Source organism: Orycteropus afer, unplaced genomic scaffold (genome assembly GCF_000298275.1).
Source record: "Orycteropus afer afer isolate SDZICR_OR568_19922 unplaced genomic scaffold, OryAfe1.0 scaffold00506, whole genome shotgun sequence".
NCBI classification, from domain to species: Eukaryota; Metazoa; Chordata; class Mammalia; order Tubulidentata; family Orycteropodidae; genus Orycteropus; species Orycteropus afer.
In genome coordinates this window covers 792,916-806,911 of record NW_006922093.1, presented here as the reverse complement: position 1 = coordinate 806,911, position 13,996 = coordinate 792,916, and the positions used below count along the sequence as shown (strand labels likewise).

The window sequence follows — 13,996 nt, the reverse complement described above, 5'->3', positions numbered from 1 at the left end:
TCTGGTTAGCAGTCAAGTGCCTTAGCCACTATGCTACCAGAGCTCCCAATAAATATCATAGCAAAAGTCTATACATTCCTATTGGCTCTGCAAGAACACATTAATTAGAAAATAAATAATCCCCCACAAAGCCTACTGCCATTGAGTCAATTTCAACTCATAGCAACCCTATAGGACAGAGCGGAACTGCCCCAGAGGGTTTATGAGGTTGCAAATCTTTACAGAAGGAGCAGACTGCCTTCTCTCATGGAGGGGCTGATAAATTTGAACCACTGACCTATGGGTTAGCAACCAAATGCTTTAATCAGTATACTTCAAGAGCTCCACAGAAAATATGTTTAAATTAATTTTTAAATTAATTTAAAATTAGGATGTTTAAATTAATTTGAATTAATAAGCAAGTTGTTACAGGGAAAGTACTCTTCCTTTGACAAAGTTTGTAACTTTAGAAATCTCAGTATCTAACGTGTTGTGCTACTCTTCAATGATAGTGATGTCAAACTTGTGTCCCCACTTCGCAGAAATACAGGCATTCCCCAGATTTTGAATGAGTCCCATTCCTAAATCTACCTTTAAATTGAATTTGTATTTAAGTTGGAACAATTAGGTATGGTTCATATGTAATGTCAGTCAAAATTTGTCTTGGTATATAGTATTATAGTGTACCTTTCTATGCATAAGAAACACAAAAGAACCACTCCTGGAGACCCTAAAACATCTTCAACATCATAAAACAATAATAGCAATAATATTTTGGTGGGTGTCTCCAAGTGACATCTGTTTATTATTGCAAACCATTGTATGCACCTCAAATTTTTAGTATAATAGGGTTTATGGGGGTTAGTTAATAACTATGGGTTGTACATTAGTTGGATATTTGTAACCCAGGACATACCTGTACAGCATTTAAATGGAGGTGGAATATAAACTTGAAATTCATTATGGAAAGGTGCTGTGTAAATATACAGGGTTGGAGTTTTAGGAGAGCAGCACATCTGGGCCCTTGTTGAATATTTCCTTCTACATGTCCAATCCTGGTTCCAGGTTGCTACACCATCCTGAGGATGCCATTGAAAATGTGGGGATCTAAATGTAGGGATTATTCCTATAATAATGTTTCTTAGAGCATTGTAAAACAAATTTCCCCCTTGATATGGTTTTGATAGGGTTGTAGTTTTGAATAATTTTATTAATGGGCTAAAATCAAATAATTTATTTTTATGTGTTTTTAGTTAAAGAAATGTAAAAACTATCATTGAGTAAGCTATTTGGACAATGACACTGAAATACATTTTCCCCTTTATGATGTACAAAGTGTAAAATCTGTAATCCACTCTTATATTTGACCCTTAAAACACTTTTCTTTATATTAAATTTGTAAGAAATGATTATAAAATTTTATCTATGTCACAACAAAAACTATTTAAGTGTATTTTAAAAAGAAAGGAAAAGAAGTAAAAGGAAAGGAAAATTAAAAAAAAAGTTAATCATCCATAGCTTTTAAATTTAGGTAAATTTAATTTTCTCACATTTTTTGTTTGCTTGTTTTGGATGTGAGTGTTTTAGAATACTGTTTCTTCAATGTTCAAGATTATTATATTATCTGGAAAAAAATGTAAATTTTAATTATTGCCTGTCTTACAACTGTGCCACCTATGAAATATTTTGAGTAGGAAAAATGATATAATAAAGATAACATCTTAATGAATATTTTACCATGGTAGAAAGCAATAGAAAAATTAATCTTCTTAATCACTGATTATTTAAAAGAAATTTCAAAACTTTAAGAAAATTTGCATTTTCAATCGGCCTTTAAAAAAGAAAAATAATCATATGAAATCAGTTGAAATATGCCAAGAATATTTTTATTTTTGGTCCATAAATGCAATATGCAAAAATGTATGCCATTACATGTAGGGATATCAAAATACCTGTCAGAAAACTAGGAAATAAACGTATTTTTAATGTTAATTTTAATATATTTTTTTCATTTTTTTAATCATATTTTATTGAGGAAGACAAATCTCCAGAACACTTTCAAATAGTATTTATTTTCCAGGACACATCTATTGTATCTGATTCCCATCAGTAATCAGAAAATTACTAAAGATAGCATTATATTTCCATTTTCATTTTTAATTTACTGGTTTGATTTCCACATGAAGAGCTGTTTATCTAATAAAAGGACATTTAATATAATTTAGTAGACAACAAAAGCACAAATGTGATTTTATCAGTTAAACAAATGCAATTGCTAAAGCCACCGTCCCTATTGAGAATACCCGCTGCTGTTAGGTGCCTTCCAGTCAATTCCCCTAGTGACCCCATATGAAGAGTAGAATTGTCGCATAGGGTTTTCTTGCCTATAACTTTTAGAGAAGTTCATAGCTGAGCAGATCTGAGCTACTAGGTGTGTAAGAATGGCCAACCTTTTAGTTAACAGCCGAACCATTACCTGCTGTGATCTCAGAGCTCCTTTATTAAGAATGTTGTTGTTTTTATTGTGTGCCTTCCTGACGATTCTGACTGACAGTGACCCAGTAGGCCAGAGTAGACATGCTCCACAGGCTATCTTAGCCTGTAATCTTCAGTGGAGTAGATTGACAGGTTCTCTTCCTGAAGAGCCTCTGATGGGTTTCAGTTGCTGACCTTTCTGGTTGCAGCAGATCATTCAAACATTGCAACTCGAGAGTTCCTTCATTGAGAATAGCTACCAATTAATTAAAGGTATCATTAAGTAAATAATCAACTTAAACTCTTAGAACTGGCCAAACAAATACATCTGTTAATTTTCTAAAGCAATTAAACAAATACCTAACAATATCATTTTATTAATATCTAAGCAAGAAAGGTCTGGTAGCATAGTGCCTAAGGCACTTGACTGCTAACCACAATGCTGGTGGTTCAAAACCACCAACTGATCCTCAGAGGGCAGGTTGGGCAATTTTCTTCCATCGTGATACTGTCTCGGAAACTCAAGGAGGGGTCACTGTGAGTCGGGTCCGACTCGACAACATATAACAACAACAACAAGAAGCAAGACAAAAGTATACTATTTTTTTTAAAAAAATTATTTTTAAGTTAGTGATTCACAGATCTTTCGCAGAAAACTACACTCACTCAGGAGCAGAGTTTTACATGGAGTACACACACTAACTGACAATTACATAACTATATAGCCTCAAAACAAACTCACTGTCATGGAGTCAGTTTGATTCATAGTGACCCCTCCTTGGGTTTCTGATATATATAGTACCCATGAAAATGCATACATTTGGGGCTACTCTAAATATTATATATAGCAACAATATATATCTACTGAAAATATTGAGAACACAGTGCATATATATGTACATGCCTCCCATAAACTTACATACATGCTTATATATCATATAATCCAGTTTTTGCCAAGCAATCAAAATCTGTTTTACGGCAGAAGTAAGGTGAGATCAGGCAATGCTCCTTTATTTTCTGATGATTTGTGACAAATACGTGAGGAAGGAAAAAGAGACCTCCTACCCGCTTCTACATACTTTATTGATTTTTACATTTTTTAAATTTATTTCTCTCTTTTGTAAATTGTTATTTTTTTTTACAACTATTTCAATAGTTGTGGCAGACAGAGAATCAGCCATAGAATACATGTGCCCCATCCTCATCACAAGGCATTTCTTCTCTTTTCTTTTTTCCTTCTCTATTGACATTATGAGCCTGGAGTGCATTTTTTTTCCACTGCCACTCTACTGGGAACACTGGAAATGTGGCAGTTAAATGGCATCCATCACTGCTCCCTGGGGATCAAGAAGGGAAGAAACTGATAGTGTTTTTTATTTGAAGAAGGTCCATTTGGGAAAGAAATACCAAGAAGTGATGACCAAATATGAAATTACTTTATGTATATTATTACCTCATAACCAGAAAAGTGGGAACTCTGGTGGCATAGTGCCTAAGGCATGTCACGGCTAACTAGAAGGCTGATGGTTCAAACCCACTAACCACTCCTCAGAAGGAAGATTGGGCAATCTATTTCCATAGTGATACCACCTCAGAAACCCAAGGAGGGGTCGCTATGAGTCAGATCTGACTTGATAGCAGTGAGTTTGGTTTTTTGGTTTTTTAACCAGGAAAATGAGAATCACTCATTGTTCAGGTTTTCTTGATAAAAAGTGCCATATTGTAATTGTTGACTTCTTTTGTTTTTTGTTTTTAGACATATTTCTACCCAATGAGTCATCTATAATCAGGAAAGCTGGATTTTTGTTTTGTCTTTAGATAAGCAAGGAAGATGCTCATAAGGCTGCCCAATACACACCTGCCTAGAATGCTTATACATTGCTAGGGAGCCTTGTGGTGCAGTGGTTAAAGTGCTTGGCTGCTAACTGAAAGGTTAGCAGTTCAAATCCAACAACCGTCCCATTGGAGAAAGATGAGGGTAAAGATTTACAGCCTTGGCCAACCTATAGGGCAGTTTTACTCTGCCTTCTAGGGTTTTTATGAATCAGAATTGACTTGAAGGCAATAGGTTTGGTTTAGTTTTGGGTTTAAGCTCAACACTAAGGACAGGTAAAAATGAGCATCTTAAGATATTTGAAAAATCTTATTTCAATATATTTTTTAAAATATTCTTCTTATGTTACTGTTGATGTGTTGGTGCCATTAGAGTGGAAGATCATATCATCATTTACAAATAACGGAAACCTCCTTAGTGTTGTAACTCAAATAATTTTCTAGATTAAAGAACGATTATATAGACTTTCAACTCATAAAGGATTTCCTATTCTTAAATTGGGAGTTCATTGAACTACGCACTGCTGTTGAGTCTGTTTGTGTGTTAATTAAGTGAATGAGTTTTTGATCCAGAAATATTGGTATAATAAATTCAAGCAGGAGTACTTTGAATTTTGTAGGATTTCAAAGTAAAGGCTAACTACTTTTATCCTAAACACATTTATTACATTGTCAATATTCAGTTAAAGAAGAAACTGGAGCATAAAGATTTTAGTTAAGTCAATATACATTTCAACATGTTATGTTTATAAGCATCCCATCACATAGATGATAATATTTTGGAGAGAGTTGCCTAAACCCTTCATATTACAAATAATCTCTGCCTTCTAAACTACTGACATACATTTAAAAACAAACAAACAAACAAAAAATCCCTCCATTGCTCTGGCTGGAGGCTATCATGCCACAAGGGGAATCATTGTAGAAAAAATAGAAAATCTGGAGATTTTAGAGGAGTGATTCTGCAAATGTGATCTAATTAGACTCTAGAAGTGTTAAAAATGCACATTCTCAGAGCCCAGATCCATGGAATCATTCTTTTTTGGTGATTGTTTTTGTTGATGTTAGGTGTTGTAAAGTTGGTTCTGACTCAGAGACCCTACGTAAAACAGAACAAAACACTTCCCAGACCTGTGCCACCCTCACAATCTTTTCTATGTTTAAACCTATTGTTACAGCCATGTGTGTCAGTCCATTCCATTGAGGGTCTTCCTCTTTTTCTGTGACCCTCTACTTTACTAAGCTTGATGTCCTTCTTCAAGGACTGCTCCCTTCTGATAACACAGACAAAATATGTGAGACAAAATTTTACCATCCTAATTTCTTCCAAGACAGATATATTCATTCTTCTAGTTGTTGTTGTTGTTAGATGCCTGCAGTCAGCTCTGACTTGTAGAAACCCAATGTGCAACAGAATGAAACAATGCCTGGTCCTGAGCCATCCTCACAGTCCTTGAGCTTGAGCCCATCACTGCAGCCACGTGTCTCAGGCCATCTCATTGAGCATCTTCCTCTTTTTCTCTGACCTTCCACTTTACCATTCATGATATCTTACTCCAGGGAATGGTACCTTCTACCAATATGATCAAATGACGTGAGATGAAGTCTGGCCATTCTCAATGGAGCGTTCTGGCTATACGTCTTCTAGGACAGGTTTGTTCATTCTACTGGCAGTCCATGGTGTTTTCAGTATTCTTCACCAACAGCATAATTCAAAGTCATCAATACGTCTTTGAAATTCCTTATTCACTCATTGTCTAGCTTTTTCATGCATATTGAAAATACCATGGCTTGGGTCAGGCACACTTGGTCCTCAAGGTGACATCTTTGCTTTTTAACACTTTAAAGAGGTCTTTTGCAGCAAATTTTCCCAATGCCATACATTGTTTGGTTTCTTGACTGCTGCTCTCATGGGCTTTTGGATGATGGACTCTGTCTATCGGTCTGTCTATCTATCTATTCATTTTACTTTGTTTGGGAGTCCAATTATTCACTGTAGGAATTTTGATAATGAAAATGATCTTGTCCAGGAAACAAATTTCCCTCTACTTTTCATACTATTTCTCTCCTATACCATAGGTCCTGGCATCAGAAGCTTTGGCTATTTCATGTATCATGGGGCAAGTAGGTTTATGTACTAATCTGAGGACTAGTTCACATCCTAATCCCCACTTCATCTGTGAGAAAAAATGTATTCCAATTTCAAAAAGCAAAGCTTTTGTAATTTATGGGTTTTGGCCTATCCATATTATCATTAATGGAAATATTTTTTTTTTAATCTACTATAGTTACTTTTTCAAGGACCTTGCATAGTCTTATCATAAAGTGTTCATACTCTAAAAAGAATGAGGTTTAAAGAAAATCCTTGAATGTGTATTTATATAGTAACTTAAGTTTTATTATTTCATATACTTGATATAAATGATATGGAGCAAATACAAGCTTGTTGCATAAATTCAATAAAATCTCTTTTTCCTAAAATTGTCTTTGGATTTGTTGAGTTAATATAATATCTATACTGGGAGTATAATAAAATGTAAATAACCTTGAAAACACTCATTTCATAATATGCAAACTTTAAAAAAAGGAGCCCTGATGACACAATGGTTAACTCTCCTGCTAACTGAAAGTTCGGTGGTTTGAACCCCCCCCAAAAAAAAAAAAAAAAAGATGTGGTAGTCTGCTTCGTAAACTGACTAGGAAACCCTATGGCACCATTCTATTCTGTTATACACGGACACTATAAATCAGAATTGACTCAGTGGCACACAAAAACAATATACTGTAAAAAAGATACATGGGTAATTATTGAATATTTTGATCAAAGTTTCTATAGAAGAACCCTGATCAAAAGGGGGAAAAGGTAGAAGAGACTTTTAAATTATCATGGAATCTGTCATTTCTGGAGCCATGGCAACTGGTTGACTCCCTGAAACTAGTATACTGAGATCATTGTAAACCAAAAATAGCCTCTAAAATTTTCTTAAAATCAAGTGGTAGTTTAACTTAACTAGTGAAGAATGTCTAAATTGAAAATTGTAGTCTTTTAAAACCTATCTATGTGGGATCAAGTTGACAACAGAAACTTGGAAGATTTTAGAAAGCTAATTTAGAAGGCAGTGAGATTATGTTAATGGAGGAGGAACAACTCAGAAAAGGAGTGTGGGAGTGGTTGCAGGACTCAAAGAATGTGAACAATGTCACTGAATTGTACATGTAGAAATGTTGAATTGGTGTATGTTCTGCTATGCATATTCTCAACAACAAAAACAACGTAAATTTTATATAAACATATAATAAGATATGCTAAAACTTGTAGAATGATTCCTTGACTGAGATTTGGATGGAGTGATTTCAGTAGAATTTAAATTTTATGAGAATTTAAATTTCAATGAAATGCTTTTAATTTAGAGGAGAAAGATGATACAAAATCTTGAGTAATTTCTGACTAATCTCTCTCAAATGCTCATATTCTAACCTATTTTTTTTTGACTTTTTTTCATAGACAATAAACTAGTCAAGACCATAAGATGATCTCCTTATAAAGATTACTCAATTAATTAGCCTAGCTGTGTTATCAGTTGGCACTGTGCATTTGTTGTCTCTGATTAACTATTCCAATTAAAGAGCATAGTTCCTCTGCCAGGCTGCAAAGGGTTAGCCTTCCTGCTGGCCTTTTCTGGAAAATATTCTCCAGTTCCATTTAGACAATTAGCAGAGAAACTAAGAGTGAATATTTTATAAGACATTCCAAGTTGGAAATCAGTTCCTTTTATAGAACTTCTGTTTCATTTTTGGAAGTATAAGAAAGGATAAGGAGAGAAGTTGCTTTAATATGATGACTTTTATAATAAACTTGAAAAAACTTTTGATTCTTAAAAGCAGCCATACAATATTACCCTGAATTGGTCTGTTTCAATTTTTAAGATTCTTCTTTTTGTATGAAATGTTAATGTAGCCTTACATTTATGTCTTTTTTTTTTTCCTTGTGTGTTCATATGAGTGCAAATCATTCCTTCACAGAAAATATTAAAAGAACCAAAATAGAATTGTACTATGTTACTTATCTGTTTTGTTAAACCATTTCTCCCTAGATAAGAGAAAGGTGTTGATGACATGTTCTCATTGCTCTTTTTCTTTCTACTCCGTCAGATCAGTATGCATTCTGTCGGTATATGATTGACATATTTGTCCATGGGGATTTGAAACCAGGTATTCCAAAACAATTTGTGTGCTTGTCTGTTTTAATAATCTTTGTTTCTAAGATTGTTAGCTTTTTTATGTACTAAACTATATTTTCATTTTAGAAATACCGCATAATGCATGTGTAGATCTAGAATAAATCAATAAAAAGCAAAACTAATAATGGCATTAAGGTTTTAAATTTTATTTTCCATTACTGAATGGCCTGTTGCAAATGAAGTCAGCTGAAGCTCTAAAAGCACTAATATCTTTCTATACAAAAAGTGCTAATATCTTTAATAATCTCTTTGAATGAAGCAGTGAATCATCTTATTTTATACTTGGTAAACTAGAAGAAAAGATCTATGACAATAAAAGTATCTTTCTTTTTTTAGTAGAGAACAAAATTTATATTAAAATCCATCTCATTTCAAATATTTAAAATCATTCTCAACCCCACCCCTTAAAATCTTTTTGGTTTCCTCACTTATTCTTATGCTTGGTTTAATCTCTCCAGAGAACGGCTACTGATGGAGATAGTAAATCTCGGTGTTAAGGATCAACAAAATCAGGAAGCTATTTATTTATCATCTCTCATGCCTTTAAGTGCTGTCTATGGTATAACAAGAGATACTTTACTAATATCTTAATTAAGTATGAATAACTGGATTGCAAATACTATACCTTTGTAGATATAAAAACACATTTTAAAACACTACTATATTCATGTTTATGGAAACATTTCTAAAATGGTACTGTTAAGAAAGGAGAAAATTTGCATTAGACTAATTGAAGCTGAATGGTTAAAGCAGATTATATTTTGTTTTCTTAACTATTTTTAAGGAACTCTGGTGGCCGTAGTGCCTAAGGCACTTGACTGCTAACCAGAAGTCTAGAGGTTCAAACCCACCAGCCATTCCTTGGAAGATAGGTTGGGCAATCTACTTCCTTAGTGATACTACCTCGAAACTCCAAGGAGGGGGTCACTGTGAGTTGGGTCCAACTCGATGGCACATAACAACAATAACGACTATTTTTATGGAACTCTTTCTAAAATGTATAATTATAATTCATATATGTATTACAGAGTAAGCATATAGTATCTAAGACAAGCATATAATTCATCTAGAACTTAAATATTTAGAAAATCATGAAAACTTTGGTCTCTGGAAAAGTTAATGCCAGTAACTTATTCCAGTTTTTTTCTTTTCGAGTTTTACTTTTTTAATGAGTCAGAAACTGAAATGAGAAAATAAAACATTGAAAAAAATGATGTCTTAGTAGGTGAAAATGATTAACATTAACATGTGTATGTTGTATCAAAGCAAAACTAGGTGGAAACATTTAGAAAAGTAGTGTTACTGTAAAAAGAGAGGGTTTTGACTTTGTTAATTTTTCAGATTGGGCTCTTGAACAAATCATCTTTTGTTTTCCTATATTTATAATGGGGGTCAAGGAACAACCTTGCAAAGTCTTTCTCCAAGCATTTAGAGGACACACTACAAAAAATTATTGTTGTTATTAGGTGCCATCAAGTCAGTTTGGACTTATACCAACCCTATGAACAACAGAACAAACCACAGCCCAGTCCTGCACCATCTTCAGAATCGTTGCTATGCATGAGCCAGTCATTGCAGTCACTATGTCAATCCATCCTTTGAGGGTCCTCCTCTTTTTTGATGACCCACTACTTCACCTACAGTGATAACCATCTCCAGGGATTGGTCCCTTCTGACAACATGACCAAAATGTGAGAGGACAAAGTCTGCCCATTTTCACTTCTAAAGAGCATATCGGCTGTACATCCTCCCAGACAGATCTGTTTGTTCTTCTCGCAGTCCATAGTACCTTCAATATTCTTCATCAACACGACATTTCAAAGGCATCAGTTCTTCTGGGGCCTTCCTTATTCATTGTCCAGCTTTCACATGAATATGAGACTATTGAAAATACCATATTTGGCTCAGGCGCACCTTAGTCCTCAAAGTGACATTTTGCTCTAAAACACTTTAAGAGGTTGTTTGCAGCAAATTTGCCCACTGCAATACAACATTTGATTTATTGATTGCTGCTTCCATTACCTGATTGTGGATCTAAGTAAAATAAAATCTTGGCAATTTAAATCTTTTCTCCATTTCTCATGATGTTGTTTATTGGTCCATTTGTGAGGATTTTTGTCTTCTTTATATTGAGATCTAATCCATACTGAAGGCTGTAATCTTTGTTCTTTGTCAGTAAAGATTTTAAGTCTTTTTCACTTTCAGCAGGTAAGGTGTGTCTTCTGCATTTTTTAGTTTGTTAATTAGTCTTCCCCTAACTCTGCTGCCAGGTTCTTCTTCATATAGTCCAGCTTCCTGGATTATTTGCTTAGCATACAGATGGAATAAGTATGGGGATAGGATACAACCCTGATGCACACATTTCCTAATTGTAAACCACATAATATACACTTGTTCTACTCAAACTACTGCTTCTTATTCTATACACAGATTCCCCATGAACACGATTAAGTGTTCTGGAATTCCCATTCTTCTCAATACTACACATAATTTGTTAGAATCCACACAGTCAAATGCCTTTGCATAGTCAATAAAACACAGGTAAACAACTTTCTGGTATTATTTGCTTTCAGCTAATGTCAATCCAACATCAGCAACAATATCCCTCATCCCACGCCCTCTTCAGATGTGGCTTAAATTTCTGGCAGTTTCCTATAATGTACTGCTGCAACCACTTTTTTAATTATCTTCAGCAAAATTTTACTTCTGAGACTGATGATATTGAGCTCCTCAATTGTATCTTTCCATAGATATAGTTGATTTGATACCTGTTTATTCCATCTGGCTAGTTCCATGTTTATAGTTGCCATTTATGTTGTTTAAAAACTATATTTACAATGAATAAATCATTGATCATATGAAATTCTATCATGCAATTTATGGCATCATTTCTATCATGAAGGCCATATTTTCCAACCACCAATGTTTACTCTTTGTTTCTGACTTTCATATTCCAGTCACCAGTAATTATCAATACTTCTTGATTGCATGTTTGGTCAATTTCAGAGCACTCAAGTTGATAAGAATCCAGTTTCTTCACCTGTGGCATTAGCAGTTAGTATATAAACTTGAATAAGAGTTATATTAATTGGTCTTCCTTATAGGGATATCGATATTATCCTATCACTAACAGTATTGCACTGCAAGATAGATTTTAAAATGTTCTTTTTGATGAAAAATGTGATGCCATTCCTCTTTGATTTTCATTCCCAGCAAAGAAGACTATATGATTGATTCACAATGACCAATACCAGTCCCTTTCAGCTCACCAAACCCTATCAATCTTGAAGTACTCCATTTCATTTTTGACAACTTCCAATTTACCTAGATTCATAGTTCATACATTTCATGTTTCAATTATTAATGGATGTTTGCAGCTGTTTCTTCTAATTTCAGGGCATGCCACATCAGCAAATGAAGGTCCCAAAGCTTTACTTTATCCAAGTCATTAAGGTTGACTCTACTTTGAGGAGGCAGCTCTTCCCCTGTCATATATTGAATACCTTCCCACCTGAGAGTCTCATCTTCTGGCATTATATCAGACAATGTTTCCCTGATATCCATGAGGTTTTCAGTGACCAATTTCTCCATAAGTGGACATGGACATGTCCTTCTTCTAGTCTGTCTTTGTCTGGAAACTGTTGAAACCAGTCCAGCATATGTGACCCCGTTGTTGTTGTGTTGTGGTTATGTGCCGTCAAGTTGGACCTGACTCATAGCGACCCCTCCTTCGGTTGCCAAGGCAGTATCACTATGGAAGTAGATTGCCCAACCTTCCTTCCGAGGAGTGGCTGGTGGGTTTCAACAGCCAGCCTTCTGGTTAGCAGTCAAAGGCCTTAGGCACTTTGTTACCAGAGCCCTCGCTGGTATTGAAATACTAGTGGAATAGCTTTCAGCATCAGAGTCACATGCAAATCACAGTATGAAAAACTGGCAGATGAGTGGTGGACAAATATTATATGACTACTTAATTCATTTGATTCACCACTGTACACATCATTATTTCAGTTTGAGAAAAAAGGTTGTCTGTGGAGTTTGTTCATTTATGGTGTGTGGTAGTTAAGTTTGTGTGTCAACTTGGCTGGGCCTGGCTGACTGACTGGGCAGCTGGATGTAGTTATTCTCATGGTGAGATTGGTAATTAACTGCATGGTGGAATCTATTGGAAGCTGAGTAGCTGCTTTAGGGATATGGTCTGCTTCTTGTGTATAAGAAGTAACTTTAAGGAAGGTCTCCAGCTTTTTGGCAAACTTGAACCCTGCATGTAGCTGAGTCTTCATTCAGTAGCCTGCCATGCTCTGCCGATCTCGTGACTTTCAGTGGACTTCAGTTAATGGCCTGCCATGTGGTTTGGTAACATCAGGTCTGTGCCTTTTTACTTCTTGCCCTTGGGTTTGTCAGCCTCAGCAGCCAGCAGCTGCCTGCGTGAAGAAAGCCTTCAGGTTCAGTGGGCTGGGAGTCAAGAGACAGAGCTGAAGCCCAAGGTCGAAGGGCTTTCACCCAGCCCCTAGAGCCTGACACTTTGAACTCAGACTTCTAGTCTCCAAAACTGAAAGAGAATAAACTCCTGTTTGTTCAAGCCATCTCATTGTGATATTTCCTGTTAGAGCAGCACTGTTGTTGTTGTTGTCATGTGCCGTCGAGACGGCCCCGACTCATAGCAACCCCTCCTTGGGTTTCCGAGGCAGTATCACTACGGAAGTAGGATTGCCCAACCTTCCTTCTGAGGAGTGGCTTGTGGGTTTGAACCGCCAGCCGTCTGGTTAGCAGGCAAGTGTCTTAGCCACTATGCTACTCATTACAAAAAGTCCCTATGTTAAGAACTTCTGAATTAAGGACAACCTGTTGTTGTTGTTGTTGTTGTTATGTGCCGTCGTACTTACCCTTTAATGTTACGTAAATTTGCTCTCACTTTCACATGATTGAACCAGCCCTACTCACAACAAATTCTTCATCATAATCACTTTCACTTCCTGCATGTGCACCTTTTCAGTCAGGGAAAAGGCTTGGAGCTTATCTTGCACTAAAGTAAGGCTAAATAAGAACCATATGAACCTATTCCAATTTACCTACAAATTTGACTTAAAAACACATGTATTGATTATCACGCTCATAAACCCAGGGCCTACCTCTATTTTATTTATATTTGATTAGCCTCTAAATTTCTTTATCTGAGGAAAATAATGTTTTCTACGCAACTGAAATTAAACCTATTGCCATTGCTTCTGACTCACAGTGACTCAATAGGACAGAGTATAATCATCTTATAGGATTCCCAAAGCTGTACATGTTAACTGAAGCAGATGCCTACATCTTTCTTCCACGGAGCAGCTAGTAGATTTGACCCATTAACCTATTGGGTAGCAGTCGAGCGCTTAACCAGTTGCATGATCATGAGATGTGATTTCTAAGAAAATTAGAGAACAAAGATAGACATGCAGTGTCAAAGTCAGTCAGGGGTGCCAACA

At 35.5% G+C, this 13,996-nt stretch overlaps 1 protein-coding gene across 1 annotated transcript in view; it reads left to right on the top strand.

Annotated features, from left to right (window-relative positions):
* The window catches only part of TRDN (triadin), a 164,992-nt gene that overhangs the window by 113,403 nt on the left and 37,593 nt on the right, over positions 1 to 13,996 (top strand). The window contains exon 9 of the mRNA XM_042782913.1: positions 8,440 to 8,499. Within this exon, the coding sequence (XP_042638847.1) occupies positions 8,440 to 8,499 (60 nt within the window). The remainder of the gene's footprint in view (positions 1 to 8,439; positions 8,500 to 13,996) is intronic.